The sequence below is a fragment of the Pristiophorus japonicus genome, chromosome 1, assembly GCF_044704955.1.
Source record: "Pristiophorus japonicus isolate sPriJap1 chromosome 1, sPriJap1.hap1, whole genome shotgun sequence".
NCBI classification, from domain to species: Eukaryota; Metazoa; Chordata; class Chondrichthyes; family Pristiophoridae; genus Pristiophorus; species Pristiophorus japonicus.
Window position 1 is genome coordinate 439701708 of NC_091977.1, and position 15384 is coordinate 439717091.

The 15384-nt window shown below is 43.3% G+C and overlaps 1 protein-coding gene across 7 annotated transcripts in view; it reads right to left on the bottom strand.

Annotated features, from left to right (window-relative positions):
* The window catches only part of trappc9 (trafficking protein particle complex subunit 9), a 1402808-nt gene that overhangs the window by 1259870 nt on the left and 127554 nt on the right, over window positions 1-15384 (bottom strand). For 6 of the 7 annotated variants that reach the window (XR_011595734.1, XM_070892854.1, XM_070892846.1 and 3 more), the window contains 2 exons: window positions 11911-11937; window positions 1875-1996 (listed from right to left, as the gene is read on the bottom strand). Coding sequence is in view for 6 of the 7 variants with exons in the window: in XM_070892854.1 (XP_070748955.1) it covers window positions 1875-1996; window positions 11911-11937 (149 nt within the window). In the remaining variant the exon portion in view is untranslated. The remainder of the gene's footprint in view (window positions 1-1874; window positions 1997-11910; window positions 11938-15384) is intronic. The other variant, XM_070892863.1, reaches the window with a different exon arrangement.

The following is a 15384-nucleotide window of genomic DNA, read 5'->3' on the forward strand; positions in this document are numbered from 1 at the left end:
CGTGTCGGGCATGCGGACGATGTGACCCGTCCAATGGAGCTGATCGAGCGTGGTCAATGCTTCGATGCTGGCCTGAGTGAGAACACCCGACGTTGGTGCGTCTGTCCTGCCAATGGATTTGTAGGATCTTAGAGGCAGCGCTGGTGGTACTTCTACAGGGTTTTGAGGAATCTGCTGTATATAGTCCATATCTCTGAGCCATATAGAAGAGAAGAGGAGGGCAGGTATCACTACTGCTCTGTAGACCATGAGCTTGGTGCCGGATTGGAGGTCCTGGTCTTCAAACAATCTCTTCCTCAGGCGACCGAAGGCTGCGCTGGCGCACTAAAGGTGGTGTTGGACCTTGTCGTCAATGTCTGCTCTTGCTGACAGTCAGCTCCCGAAGTATGGAAAATTGTCCACGTTGTCCAAGGCCTCGTTATGGATTTTGATAATGCACCTCAAATTAAAATCAGCTCATTGCATCTGCATTATGTTCCAAGTTGCAGCTCACTTATTCATCACCATGACTAAATATAGAAAACAGACTTTGTTGAATTCAATCTATGGCCTGGAATTTGTGGTCCAAATGACTGAACTGATGGCGTTTGCCGTCAGCAGTCATGCCACCTTTGAAACTGACCGCAACTTCGGGATTTGGCATATGCGGAATCCTGAATTTGCGGTCTGTCATTCACTGCTCCAACACATGCTGCGCCCCCCCCACCACCCCACAGAGCCAGCAATCAGTGAAATCTCTCAAATCAGGGAAACTGACAAAAACTTCACCTCTTCCGCAGTAATTACATTGTTAATTTCCCCACTAAAAGTTAGACCCCAAGGGATTAGGTGTAACCGCGGTTTTAAACAGCGCAATGACTGCTAAACAAATGTTATGGCCCTCAAATGTATCCATTTTAAATAAAATTTAAATTTTTAAGAAACTTCTTAAAAAAAAGAGCTTTTTTTTTTAAAAAAAAACGTTTGTTCATCTTCATTTCAAGTTTGCCTTTTCCCCATGTGAGAGCCCCAATCTCTGTTTTGTTTTCGCGAACATTTTTTAAAAGTTAGAATTAAGAGCTGACCCACTTCCTTGTTTGCAGTGAGAACTCTGCGTTTTGATTGGCTGCTTCGACAGCTTCTTGCCATCACAGCAGTTCGCTGTGAATTGATTTGAGTTGCACATCAGAAAACCTAAACTTCTCAACACAGAGATCTCGAGATCTTTGTGCGAAGTTTACTTCGGGGTCAGCGGCGAAGGCCTTTGTTTGGCCGCTGGCAGAAAATTCCAGGCCACTGAATAAAGCAACAAGTAAACTGACCACATCTAAATGCAACGTAGGCAATAAAAGGAGTACGATCGATCTATATGTAAACGATTATGTTCACATTAAAATTAAATCTGCAGTTTCTAAAATTGCAGTATTAAAAATGTATAAATACAACATTGCTGGGTGGGGGAGAAATGTATCTAGTCACGTGCTCCAGGCATCACAAGGTGTGGGGCAGGCTAGATGGACCAGCTGGTCATTTCCACCCCATCAATTTTGTATGTTTGTATGCAACATTCTATGAACATCTGTACATTGATGTAGTTTTACTACAATGTTGATTTATCTGCACAAATATGTATGAACCAAGCTTGACTGATCATTTCCCCAAAACCAAATCAAGCTTTGCCAATCTCTATGGTATGTAAAGGATGGCTGAGATGAAGTGTGAATTATTTTACATTAAAGTTTGGCGAAATGTCTCAAATATTTTATCCTCAACTTTTTCCAATGTACTGCTTATCTTCCAACTCCAGAAGAAAACAAAACAAATCAAGTTTCAATGTGAAAAAATGTCAAAAAAATATATATATATAACTCGATAATATGTAATTTCAGGATTACCTTCCCAAAGTAAGAAATGGCTTCCTTATATTTGTCAATAATATCCTCAGGACTCAAACAGTTCTTCGCCCTTCCAATCTCTGTACTAGTGTCTGCATTGATGCCATTTGTTGTTAATGCACCTAGAGGTTGAGAAAGAGCACAAAGTATGCATTTGAAAGAGTGAAAATCTTGTCTAGAAATCTCAATTTCTGTTCCTAAGCCATTTATTAACAAAATTAAACAATTATTGAGTTCAGCAAAATTTACATTAAACAAGAGCTGTTACCCGTCACAATCCACAAATCATTCAGATACGCAGACGAAGACCCAACACAGTCATGATGGCCCAAATGGTCACCTTCTATTCCGTAAACTTGCATAGGATTGTAAAACATTTGGGTAATTATAACTCCTCTACACTATCCCTGCAGTGCAAGTGTCAAGGTCTTCCTTGCCACAAGGCTTAAATTGAGCAAAATGATGCAGGTTGGGGTCGTGCATGACTCAGACGTGTCTGGGTGGAAAGTGGGGTGTTGCGGCTTCTCCTGTTGTTGTTGGGTCCTCTTCAGCTTTGCGGGGCTAGGCAAAGCACGTCAACTGAAACAGGGCCCCACAATACCGAGCACCTCTTCAGATCGAAGCAGAAATCATGCACAAGGATCTCCAGTTGTCACATGCTCCACATGTACTCGATCCATACATTAGTCAGAAGAGACTTTAGGCCCAACCCAGCCAAGAAATGCCACTCTCACAGTTAAGAGTCAGAACCATACAAATGCACAACCTACAGAGACCCTTTGCAACAGGCACAGTGCTGATTTGGAGGCAGGTGAGTTTATGAGGCCAGTCACGGCTCCTAATTATCTCAATGACCCAAAAAAAGGCCAGAGGCAGGGAATTGATAAAACACGCAGTCGAGTGCCTTTCTGACCATAGCACTGTACACACACATCTACCAGAAATATAGTGGAACTTGTGGAACAAGCCATGCTCCATGCAGGATGTCAGCTGTGGCTCAGTTGGTAGCACCCTCACACCTTTGAGTCAGAAGATTGTGGGTTCAAGTCCCACTCCAGAGACTTGAGCACAAAAATCTGGGCTGACACTCCAGTGCAGTACTGAGGTCGGGCTGCACGGTCGGAGGTGCCGTCTTTTGGATGAGATGATAAACTGAGGCCCCGTCTGCTCTCTCAGGTGGACGTAAAAGATCTCAAGGCACTATTTTGAAGAAGAGCAGGGGAGTTATTGCAGGATCGCAGTATAGCGCAGATGAATATGTGGCTTGAGCAGTGGTGCACAGGGAGGGATTCAAATTCCTGGGGCATTGGAACCGGTTCTGGGGGAGGTGGGACCAGTACAAACCGGACGGTCTGCACCTGGGCAGGACCGGAACCAATGTCCCAGGGGGAGTGTTTGCTCGTGCTGTTGGGGAGGAGTTAAACTAATATTGCAGGGGGATGGGAACCAATGCAGGGAGACAGAGGGAAACAAAATGGAGACAGAAGCAAAAGACAGAAAGGAGATGAGTAAAAGTGGAGGGCAGAGAAACCCTTGGCAAAAAACAAAAAGGGCCAATGTACAGCAAAATTCTAAAGGGTCAAAGTGTAATAAAAAGGCAAGCCTGAAAGCTCGGTGCCTCAGTGCGAGGAGTATTCGGAACCCAGGAGAGGGCTCCAAGCTAGTTAGAGTGGGTGAGAGCGCAGATGAACAGGACCCCAAGGAAGAATGCAAAAGGCAGGAGGCAACAGAGCAGAGTAGCATGGGGTAAGTGTAAACCACAAGGTGATAGGAAGGGACAATATGTATGAATATAAAGGGACTGCAGGAGGGGTCAAAACTAAAAATCATGGTTTAAAAACTAGTATTAAAACACTTTACCTAAACACACGCAGCATTCGAAATAAAGTAAATGAGTTGACGGCACAAAGCATTACAAATGAGTATGATTTGGTGGCCATTACAGAAACGTGGTTGCAGGGTGGCCAAGACTGGGAATTAAACATACAGCGGTATCTGACAATTCGGAAGGATAGACAAGAAGGGAAAGGAGGTGGGGTAGCTCTGTTCATAAAGGATGATATCAGGGCAGTTGTGAGAGATGATATTGGCTCTAATGAACAAAATGTTGAATCATTGTGGGTGGAAATTAGAGATAGTAAGGAGAAAGTGTCACTGGTGGGCATAGTTTATAGGCCCCCAAATAATAACTTCACGGTGGGGCGGACAATAATCAAGGGAATAATAGAGGCATGTGAAAAAGGAACGGCAGTAATCGTGGGGGATTTTAACCTACATATCGATTGGTCAAATCAAATCGCACGGTGTAGCCTTGAGGAGGAATTCAGAGAATGCATACGGGATTGTTTCTTAGAACAGTATGTTACAGAACCTACAAGGGAGCAAGCTATCTTAGATCTGGTCCTGTGTAATGAGACAGGAATAATAAACGATCTCCGAGTAAAAAGATCCTCTCGGAATGAGTGATCACAGTATGGTTGAATTTGTAATACAGATTGAGGGTGAGGAAGTAGTGTCTCAAACGAGCATACTATGCTTAAACAAAGGGGACTACAGTGGGATGAGGGCAGAGTTGGCTAAAGTAGACTGGGAACACAGACTAAATGGTGGCACAATTGAGGAACAGTGGAGGACTTTTAAAGAGCTCTTTCATGGTGCTCAACAAAAATATATTCCAGTGAAAAAGAAGGGATAACCAGCCGTGGATAACCAAGGAAATAAAGGAGAGTATCAAATTAAAAACCAATGCGTATAAGGTGGCCAAGGTTAGTGGGAAACTAAAAGATTGGGAAAATTTTAAACAACAGCAAAGAATGACGAAGAAAGCAATAAAGAAAGGAAAGATAGATTACGAAAATAAACTTGCGCAAAACATAAAAACAGATAGTAAAAGCTTTTACCGATATATAAAACGGGAGAGTGACTAAAGTAAATGTTGGTCCCTTAGAAGATGAGAAAGGGGATTTAATAATGGGAAATGTGGAAATGGTTGAGACCTTAAACAATTATTTTGCTTCGGTCTTCACAGTGGAAAACACAAAAACCATGCCAAAAATTGCTGGTCACGGGAATGTGGGAGGGATGGACCTTGAGACAATCACTATCACTAGCGGGATAGTGCTGGACAGGTTAATAGGACTCAAGGTAGACAAGTCCCCTGGTCCTGATGAAATGCATTCCAGGGTATTAAAAGAGATGGCGGAAGTTATAGCAGATGCATTCGTTATAATCTACCAAAATTCTCTGGACTCTGGGGAGGTACCAGCGGATTGGAAAGCAGCTAATGTAACGCCTCTGTTTAAAAAAGGGGGCAGACAAAAGGCAGGTAACTATCGGCCGGTTAGTTTAACATCTGTAATGGGGAAAATGCTTGAAGCTATCATTAAGGAAGAAATAGCGGGACATCTAGATAGGAATAGTGTAATCAAGCAGACGCAGCATGGATTCATGAAGGGGAAACCATGTTTAACTAACTTACTGGAATTCTTTGAGGATATAACGAGCATGGTGGATAGAGGTGTACCGATGGATGTAGTGTATTTAGATTTCCAAAAGGCATTCGATAAGGTGCCACACAAAAGGTTACTGCAGAAGATAAAGGGACGCGGAGTCAGAGGAAATGTATTAGCATGGATCGAGAATTGGCTGGCAAACAGAAAGCAGAGAGTCAGGATAAATGGGTCCTTTTCGGGTTGGAAATCGGTGGTTAGTGGTGTGCCACAGGGATCGGTGCTGGGACCACAACTGTTTACAATATACATAGATGACCTGGAAGAGGGGACAGAGTGTAGTGTAACCAAATTTGCAGATGACACAAAGATTCGTGGGAAAGCGGGTTGTGTAGAGGACAAAGAGAGACTGCAAAGAGATTTGGATAGGTTAAGCGAATGGGCTAAGGTTTGGCAGATGGAATACAATGTCGGAAAATGAGAGGTCATCCACCTTGGGGAAAAAAAAACAGTAAAAGGGAATATTATTTGAATGGGGAGAAATAACAACATGCTGCGGTGCAGAGGGACCTGGGGGTCCTTGTACATGAATCCCAAAAAGTTAGTTTGCAGGTGCAGCAGGTAATCAGGAAGGCGAATGGAATGTTGGCCTTCATTGCGAGAGGGATGGAGTACAAAAGCAGGGAGGTCCTGCTGCAACTGTATAGAGTATTGGTGAGGCCGCACCTGGAGTACTGCGTGCAGTTTTGGTCAGCTTACTTAAGGAAGGATATACTAGCCTTGGAGGGAGTACAGAGACGATTCACTCGGCTGATTCCGGAGATGAGGGGGTTACCTTATGATGATAGATTGAGTAGACTGGGTCTTTACTCGTTGGAGTTCAGAAGGATGAGGGGTGATCTTATAGAAACATTTAAAATAATAGACAAGATCGACTGAGAGGTTGTTTCCACTGGTAGGGCAGACTAGAACTCGGGGGCACAGCCTCAAAATACGGGGGAGCCAATTTAAAAGAGTTGAAAAGGAATTTCTTCTCCCAGAGGGTTGTGAATCTGTGGAATTCTCTGCCCAAGGAAGCAGTTGAGGCTAGCTCTTTGAATGTATTCAAATCACAGATAGATAGCTTTTTAACCAATAAGGGAATTAAGGGTTATGGGGAGCGGGCGGGTAAGTGGAGCTGAGTCCATGGCCAGATCAGCCATGATCTTTTTGAATGGCGGAGCAGGCTCGAGGGGCTCGATGGCCTACTCCTGTTCCTAATTCTTATGTTCTTATGTTCTTATGTGTGTTATCCCCGGTGACCAGGCCAATATTTATCCCTCAATCAACATCACAAAAAAAAAAAATTATCTGGTCATGGTCACATTGCTGTTTGTGGGAGCTTGCTGTGCACAAATTGACTGCTGTGTTTCCTGCACTTCAAAAAATTACTTCACTGGCTGTGAAGCGCTTTGGGACATCTGATGGTCGTGAAAGGCGCTATATAAATGCAAGTCTATCTTTTCAAGTTGAGATTCACTCTTCCTCTTGAGGAGGAAATCAGGCGAGTCTCAAAGTCTATCTCTAGTGGCTAAGTGACCAAGATCTAATGTCAATGAGTTACATAGCCCGTGTTCTTGGCTGTTGCAGGAATAAAAGGGATACCAAATCTTCAACTGCACTCAGACATTTCTGGTCACCTTACAAGTAAGTAAAGAGCATCAACACTTTTCAGCAGCAAATGAATCATTTGAAACATAAGCATCACACATGGGCTAAATTGAAGCAAACATGAAGCTAATCAACTTTTCATATAAATTTAAAGGTTCAAATTGTTTGCAACACATCTTTTTCTCATCACTGTATAGAAATAGCTAATTAGTAGCTCAGCAATGCAAGTCTCTACCCTGCTTTGCTCCACAGAAATCCATTGCAACTCAACCACAGCACACACCAATTGCTGTCTTCTACCTCTACATTTCTGATGCAGGCCAGTGATCTTAAAAGGTTCCAAGTGAGTCACATCTAGTGCATCAGGTTGAAAAATACTACAATTAAGTATTAAAACATTTTACATTAGATAACCAAATCTCTATACCCAAAGAGCTTGCACCCAAATACGTGAGGAACCTGGGAATCAATGAGTTGTAACATTCCAAAGCTTTCGTGACTCGGGGACAATGCCAGAAACTCGTAAAACAACCACCATTATAAACATAATTTTTTTTGAAAGGGACAAATCAAGTAACTACGTGGCAGTGAATTTAATGACAGTCATGGAAAATTTCCTAGAATTCATTATGGGCAAGAGTACGTGAGCATTTGGAATTGCATAGAGTTCAGGTGCATGAAACTGGAGACAACCTCTTTGCACAGATAGGAAATTGGTTAAGTGGTAGGAAGCAAAGGATTAGGATATTCTTGCATTTGTAAGCAATGATTAGTGGTACTCCTGGGATAATTTTCACTACAAATAATCCTTGGGGCACCACTACTTATTTATTTAAATAATTCTTACAATGTTCATTTTTCTTCACTCTTCCAGTAATTTGGTCTTGGGTTAAAATGGCATCACAAAATTTCTACTGGCTCTTAAAGTTCTATTTACACTCTTTTCAGGAGCTATAAAATTTTGCAGAAGGGAAAAATGTTCATTCCAATGCCAACAGGAATGTCGAGGCCTGCATCTCTTGAACCTTGTTTGCAGAGAAAAAAAGTACTTAAAAATGTTATGCTAATCTATGGCGTAAAAAGCATGAAATCGGAGCTTTCCATCTCGTCCAAGGTTCATTCCTTTGGCGTCTGATTTTCATGTTGCTTTACCTATTCTAGTGTTCCTACGCAGTGCGCCCCCCATGGCTGCAGCATGGCTGGTGGAAGACTGCTGACTTTCCATGGGAGACACTGCAGATGGCGTGCAGGACGACCTCTAGCAGCTCTGGGCCAAGAAGTCTGTAGACGACACAACCTCAGCATCGACTGCAGCAGTCTGAGCTGGTTCGCTGACAGGCAACTGCAATGGCACTGGCGGAGTGGCAGTGGTGGAAATAAAATATGTTATGATTTTGAGAGGACAGCAGGTTCATGCTCCATGAAACCACTGCCACTCCCCTGTGGGGCGGCTCAACACTCCTCAGTCATCTGTTGGAGCACAGATTGCTGGACTGGTTTGAGACCCGGCAAGCCCCTTTCCACACTCGTAAACCCAGACATGATGGCAGAAAACTGATCTTGCATGGCAGCAAGCTGAACCTGCATGACAGAAGTCTGAACTTCCACTGCAGCATTCAGATGTTGGGTCGCTTCCACACATGATGCAATGAAAGCTGCAACATCGCCAATCACACGCAGCATCATGGTTCGGACCACAAGTGCTCTAATGGAGTTGCTCATCACTTTCATCCTGGAAATCATGGGCTCCAAGCTCCGTGCAAAGCCCCGTATGCAATGTTGAGCCGGACTCCTCCATGCTCCGACAGTGGCAACAAGCTCTCGGGCAGGCCTGCCATTGCACCAAGCATTTGTGTGTACGTACCCATCACCCTCCTTCTGAAGGCTGCCCCAAAGTCCTTACCCGTGCAGAAGTCGTGTGTGACCTCACCTTCCTGCGCTTCCTGCGCTACCTTTTCCCCTGGCCTGGCTGCAACCTATTCGTGCCCGGTGACTCACCACATGCAGATCCCATCTCTATATTTCCCTCTAAAGTTTGTGTGGCATCATTTTCTGAGCTGATGCCTGGGACTGTCAGATGAAGTGGCGGTGCCTCCTCCTCTCAACATCTTCCTGCACAGGCTGCTGGCAGTTCTTGGGTATCTGAAAGGAGAAAGACACAAGGGTCGGGTTGTGGTGAGGGGATGGGAGAGGGTAAAAAGATGTGCATGCTTACATCATCAGCAGATTGTAAGTGAGAAGAGAATGTTGGATGAAAGAAGTATTAAGTATAAGCATATCATCATTACCAATGATTTCAGTCTCACCGATCGCCCAAGGCCTCCAGTGACATCTCCAGCACAGTCTCCTCCTGCTGAGTCGGGTTCTGCATGTCCCCCACCTGTTTGTTCCTGCTCATACTGGTTGTGAGCCACCTTGGCCTGCATGAGAAAGGGAGGTGTACAAGTGAGTGTGGTATAATGTGTTTGGGTGATGTGTGCAAGGTGTGAGATGTGGGTGTGAGGCTCGCAGCTGTAGTAAGTGTATGAGGATGAGGTGAAACCATGATTGTGAGTTATGAGTCGTGAGTGCTCGAGATTGTTGGTTGGTGAGTGATGAAGGTGTGGTGCATTGAGCAGTGTGTGAGGTTAGAGGTGCATTTCGTGACATATGGCATTTGAAGAGGCATTCACTCACCCTGACCACTCGTGTCAGGTCATTAAACTTCTTCCATCACTGGATCCATGTCTTTGGGGCAAGACGGATGTCACTGACGGCTTCTGCAATCTCCTCCCACTGCCTTCGCATAGTGTATCTGGAAGGCCTCCTGTCCCTTGCAGGTAGAGAATCTGGTCCATAGACTCCCTGCACCAAGGCCTTCAAGTGCTGCATCGGAGAACCGAGGTATCCTTTCTCTCCGCTGCTGAGACATGACTGCAGTTCCAGTCACAATGGAGGCACTTCTGTAACAAAGGTACTTCTGTAACAAAGCGCCTCCCCCCTCCCCCTTTAAGAAGTGCAGACAGCCTTTCATACTGCAGGCAATAAGAACTTCGGAATAGGAGCAGGGGTAGGCCATACAGCCCCTCGAGCCTGCTCCACCATTCAATACGATCATGGCTGATCCGATCATGGACTCAGGTCCACTTCCCTGCCTGCTCCCCATAACCCCTTAATCTCTTATCAGTTAAGAAACTGTCTATCTCTGTCTTACATTTATTCAATGACCCAGCTTCCACAGCTCTCAGGCAGCGAATTCCACAGATTTACAACCCTCAGAAGAAATTCCTCCTCATCTCAGTTTTAAATTGGCGGCCCCTTATTCGAAGATTATGACCCCTAGTTCTAGTCTCCCCCATCAATGGAAGCGTCCTCTCTACATCCACCTTGTCAAGCCCCCTCATAATCTTACACGTTTTGATAAAATCACCTCTCATTCTTCTGAATTCCAATGAGTAGAGGCCCAACCTCCTCAACCTTTCCTCATAAGTCAATCCCCTCATCCCCAGAATCAACCTCATGAACCTTCTCTGAACTGCCTCCAAAGCAAGTATATCCTTTCGTAAATATGGAAACCAAAACTTATGCAGTATTCCAGGTGTGGCCTCACCAATACCCTGTATAACTATCGCAAGACTTCCCTGCTTTTATACTCCATCCCCTTTGCAATAAAGGGGAAGATTCCATTGGCCTTCCTGATCACTTGCTGTACCTGCATACTAACCTGTTGTGCTTCATGCACAAGTACCTCAATCTTTAAGTAGAGAGCAGACTCCACATGATATAAAGACTCCCTGTTGAGCGTTGAGCCAACCAGCAGTGCCTGTAATGCTGGGTTCAACACTGCATTTATGGTAACGAGCAGGCAACATGAATTTCACATGCTGCCTGCACTACTTTCAAACCTTATCCAATTTAGTACCCCCATCCCCCGTCACCCCCCCGACCCAAGTCAGTTACCTCCAAGTGAAACCTACTTCAGTTAACTGACAAAAAGTTCTCTTCGCCTACTAATTATTAGGATCTGTATCTAATGCATTTTTTCCAAAGAGTAATGGAATTGATTTTCCCCATTCCCTCCTGTTGTTTTTTTTGAAAGGAGACCAAGACAATACAAAGTAGTGAACAAAAATAGTCAGTGAGTAAGATATTTTGAATTGTACCACACTATAAGCATTTTGCTATTGGTGTGGATCCTGAAATAAGCAGCCAACCCTCTGTTGAGATTGCCTTCCCTTCAAGGGAAGGAGAGAACAACAACAGGTCTGGGGACATCAAGTGGGTGGTGACATGAGTCCGATTAATCATTTTCCGGATCATTTTGAGATGTGCAGTCTTCACGTCAGAATTAATTTGGGCTAATCAATCTTAGCTGACAAGGGATGAAAAATAGCACTTTCCTACTACCAACACACATTCAACCATATTCTAACATGTCAGAATTACTGAATCTTGTCCTTATAAACTAGCGAACCCAAAGTCAAGCAGGCGAGCACATCAAGTGTCAAAAATGGGATATCATGTGTTGGGATAACAAAGCCCCCTTTAAAGGGCCATAAAAAATCTTCGCTTATGGTTTCACTAGCTTCAAATTATTATATATGGTTGTCGAAGGGAACAACCCAAAATGCTTTCATTGACAATCTTGCACAACCGGATCCCATTGTACGTTATCAAACTATGCAAAAATCAAGAACATTTTTTAGCAGTGTAACAGATCATAGAAACTTACCGGCACAATGTACATCAAGCACACAGTATTATTTTTCTAAATATTTGCAAAGTTTCTGGTCTAACGCTGTTTGCTGATTTAAGATTGCAACAGTTGAGCATTTTGATCTCTGCATGCAAACAATATCTTATTTGTAAGCAAACATCACACACAGAAAAAAAAAGCACAAAGATTTATAACTGCCGCAGCATTTAGATTTAATTAATAAAGCAGAGAAGTACAGTACCTGGATCAATGAGAACTTCCTGTGCCCCTAGAAGTGGGAACAAATAATTGTCTTTCACTCCCTTTGCACACTCATTTAAAAATAAAATCAGCACTGTCATTTAATCTATTCAATGTACCAGAAGGTAACCTCTCAGCGTTACCTAGTCTTTCTGAATATCGGTTACACATTTACAATAAGCTGTGCATAGTTTTCTCCCCATTCCTCAATCACCCCTAATTATACACTGCTATGCGAATTCGAAAATCAAAAAATTCCTCTTCCTGGAGGACCACAGAATCTCAAACTTTAGAAAAAAAATTAATTGCAGCAAGACTTCAATGAAATTAAACTGTCCCACGGTTTTTGACCACTCTTCAGTCCTTTTTGGCTTTTATCCAAATGTAACACAAAGCAACACATACACTTACATAAAAAGCTGCACAGGACTTCTGGTTAAAGATAAAACTCAGGAAGGCTGAGTGGTACAGTGTCCCATTCTTCCTGGCATAAAAGTGACTGAATGAAAACCACCTTGGCCAGTATTAGGATCATACGTAAAATGACGTGGACGATCTAAAATCAGCTCCTGGTGGACAAGATTCCACAGCGAAAATTTAAATTTCACAAATTGGTCATCTCACTCAAAAAACAAAATAATTCCTGTTGTGGCATGTAAAAAGGTAGGGCATTTTCCACCAAAGTTGAGGTTATTGGCTCAGAGTAAAAGGAAACCTTACTCAGCTCCACACCCTGCAAATGCTTGTTGGATGCCCAAGTGGAAGTCAGGGAAGTCATGAGGGGGCTGACTTATGAGGAAAGATTGAGTCGGTTGGGCTTATACACATTGGAATTCAGAAGAATGAGAGGTGATCTTATTGAAACATATAAAATAATATGAGGGGGCTGTGACAGGATATTTCCACTCACAGGGGGAAACTAAAACTAGGGGGCATAATCTTCGAATAAGGAAACACCCATTTAAAACGGAGATGAGGAGAAATTTCTTCTGAGGGTTGTAAATCAATGGAATTCTCTGCCCCAGAGAGCTGTGGAGGCTGGGTCATTGGATATATTTCAGGCGCAGACAAAAATTTGATCAATAAGGGAATAAGGGGTTATGGGGAGCAGGCAGAGGAGTGGAGCTGAGTCCATGATCAGATCAGCCATGATCTTATTGAATGGCGGAGCAGGCTCAAGGGGCCAAATGGCCTACCCCTGTTCCTATTTCTTATGTTGCTTATCTTTCTTATGATTAATGTTTCAGGTCAATGACTTTTCATCAAAATCCAATATTCTCAGCAAAATCAGCAAAACTTCAGCAAAAAAAAATTCATACAGGAAAGGCCATCTCACTCTTAAAACAAGGGATAAAGGAAATCTTCAAGACATTTAGCTTATTCTTTTCCTTCACTTTGCCAAAATTCTTCAAATAAAAGCATACTTAATTCAAGGGATAAGGGGGAAACAGCAGGCAACAGGCCCTAGCCTAACCATGGAACAGCAAGGCAATAGGTGAGCAGGGATCAAGATGGGCAGGCCAAGGCTAGTGCACAAAAGGCAGCAAGCCCCAGCCAGATGTTGAAGGAGCATGGGGGCTGCGGCCTAATATAGGAGTGGGAGGCCAAGCAAAAGGCAACGGCCAAAAGCATTAAAATTTACAAATTGTACCTGCACACAAACGGCAATGATTGAAGGCTGAGCAAACTGTAAAAATGGAGAAATTGTTATATAGAAACAAAAAAATGGTAAATGGACCTGGGTGATCCATGCCATAATCGGTGGGAGATCTACAACTACACGGACAGGGAGATAGGCTTCCTTCATCCCTCGCCTCCCACCCCTATTATAAAGTATTATACTGAGGCAGTTCATTCTTCATAAATTTAATATTCCCCAAACAGAAAAACTGCACGAGTAAATCTGGGTCAATGGAATTGGATGTAACCCACAGGATTAACAAAAAAAACTTTTATAACTAAACCCAAAATTTTAATCTAATTTGTACATAATGAGCACTGCAATGGTCATCAATACTGGTAGAAGAAAATGGCTATTTGGATAGCAACACAATGTTTACTACAGGTGGCTCAAGTTTTATCATCCTTTACATATTCTTTTTATATCGGGTCTGAATTTGCAGTCAGAGGCTTCCCACGGGTGGATGCCTCCGAACTACAATGAAACTACGCACCTACCTGATGGTCCTGGATCCACGGAGACTTGCACTCCTGGGTCTCTACACATATGCTTGCGTTGCGTCCCAAGTATCCCAGGGGCGCATGCAGTCCCCCAGCATCCCTGGGATCACGTGGGCCAGCCCAACGAATCAGAAAGGGGATTCCCATTATGCTTATGGGGATTCCATTTATGTACGGAATCCCCATAAACTTAATAGGAATTACCCCAAAAAATACATTTTTACAGCACTGAAGGAAAAAAAATTACATATTTAAATTAAAATACAATTTAAACATTTAAAACAAAAATTTAATTTTTTGAAAAAAACGCATTTTTCAAGGGGCCAAAAATAACTAACTATGTCACAGGTTTTTGAATGTTATGATTTTATATATATTTATTTATTTATTTTCACCTTTATGCTGGTAAAAGGCAGCCTTTCACCTGCTTCTACCATGCGCATGAGTGGTAAATAGCTCAATTCTCCGCCAGCGAATGTCCAATTCCCGGGGATGCATAAACCTGGAACTTGTCGGGTACTTACGGCCAAGGACGCAGTCATAGGCCCCGGAAAATCTGGGCCAAGATATTCTGTAACTATTAAGTCAATTTTGGCCAGTGTGCGCAATTTTGTGCCACTCCACTGATGTGTGTGTCATAACACTGTCCACGATTGAATGTTAAATTCTTCCACCTACTGTAAGTCTACAGAAGGTGCTGTGTTGGACTGGGATGGGTTCTGGTCCTCTTCCTAGATCAGTAGCAACAATGTTAGAGACAATGCTACCTCGTGCAGGTGCTTCCAAGAGCCTCAACCTGTGTTTGGAGTTCACAGATGCGCCAATAGGTTCAGCAGATATTGTGTGGGAGAGGATAGGTTCCCATTATTGCTCAGTTCTGGATTGTATGCTGACTTTTACTCTACGTGCACCAGGCTGGGTTGCCATCTTCCATAAATGACTGATGCAGGGTTTGTACAGGTGTAAGGAAAGTTCTAGGGATAACTCTGTGCTTCTTTCCACAGAGGACTCACAATTAGGCTATTGTCTGGTAAATTCCAAAGAAAATTTCCTCCTATGTAACTCAAGGATTCCAGTTATGTACCAGAAGGTTACAACCATCCTGTGCCATTCTCAGTTGATCAGAAGATGAGACAGAGCAGAGATAAGGCACAGACCATTTGAAGGGAAGGGATGTGAGAAAACATGAAGGTGAATCATTCAACACACTTCCTACAAGTTGTCCAAACACAGGCAAAAGCACTGAAGCAATGTCCGGTCTTTCAGATGGGCATTGATGCGTGGAGTACATTAG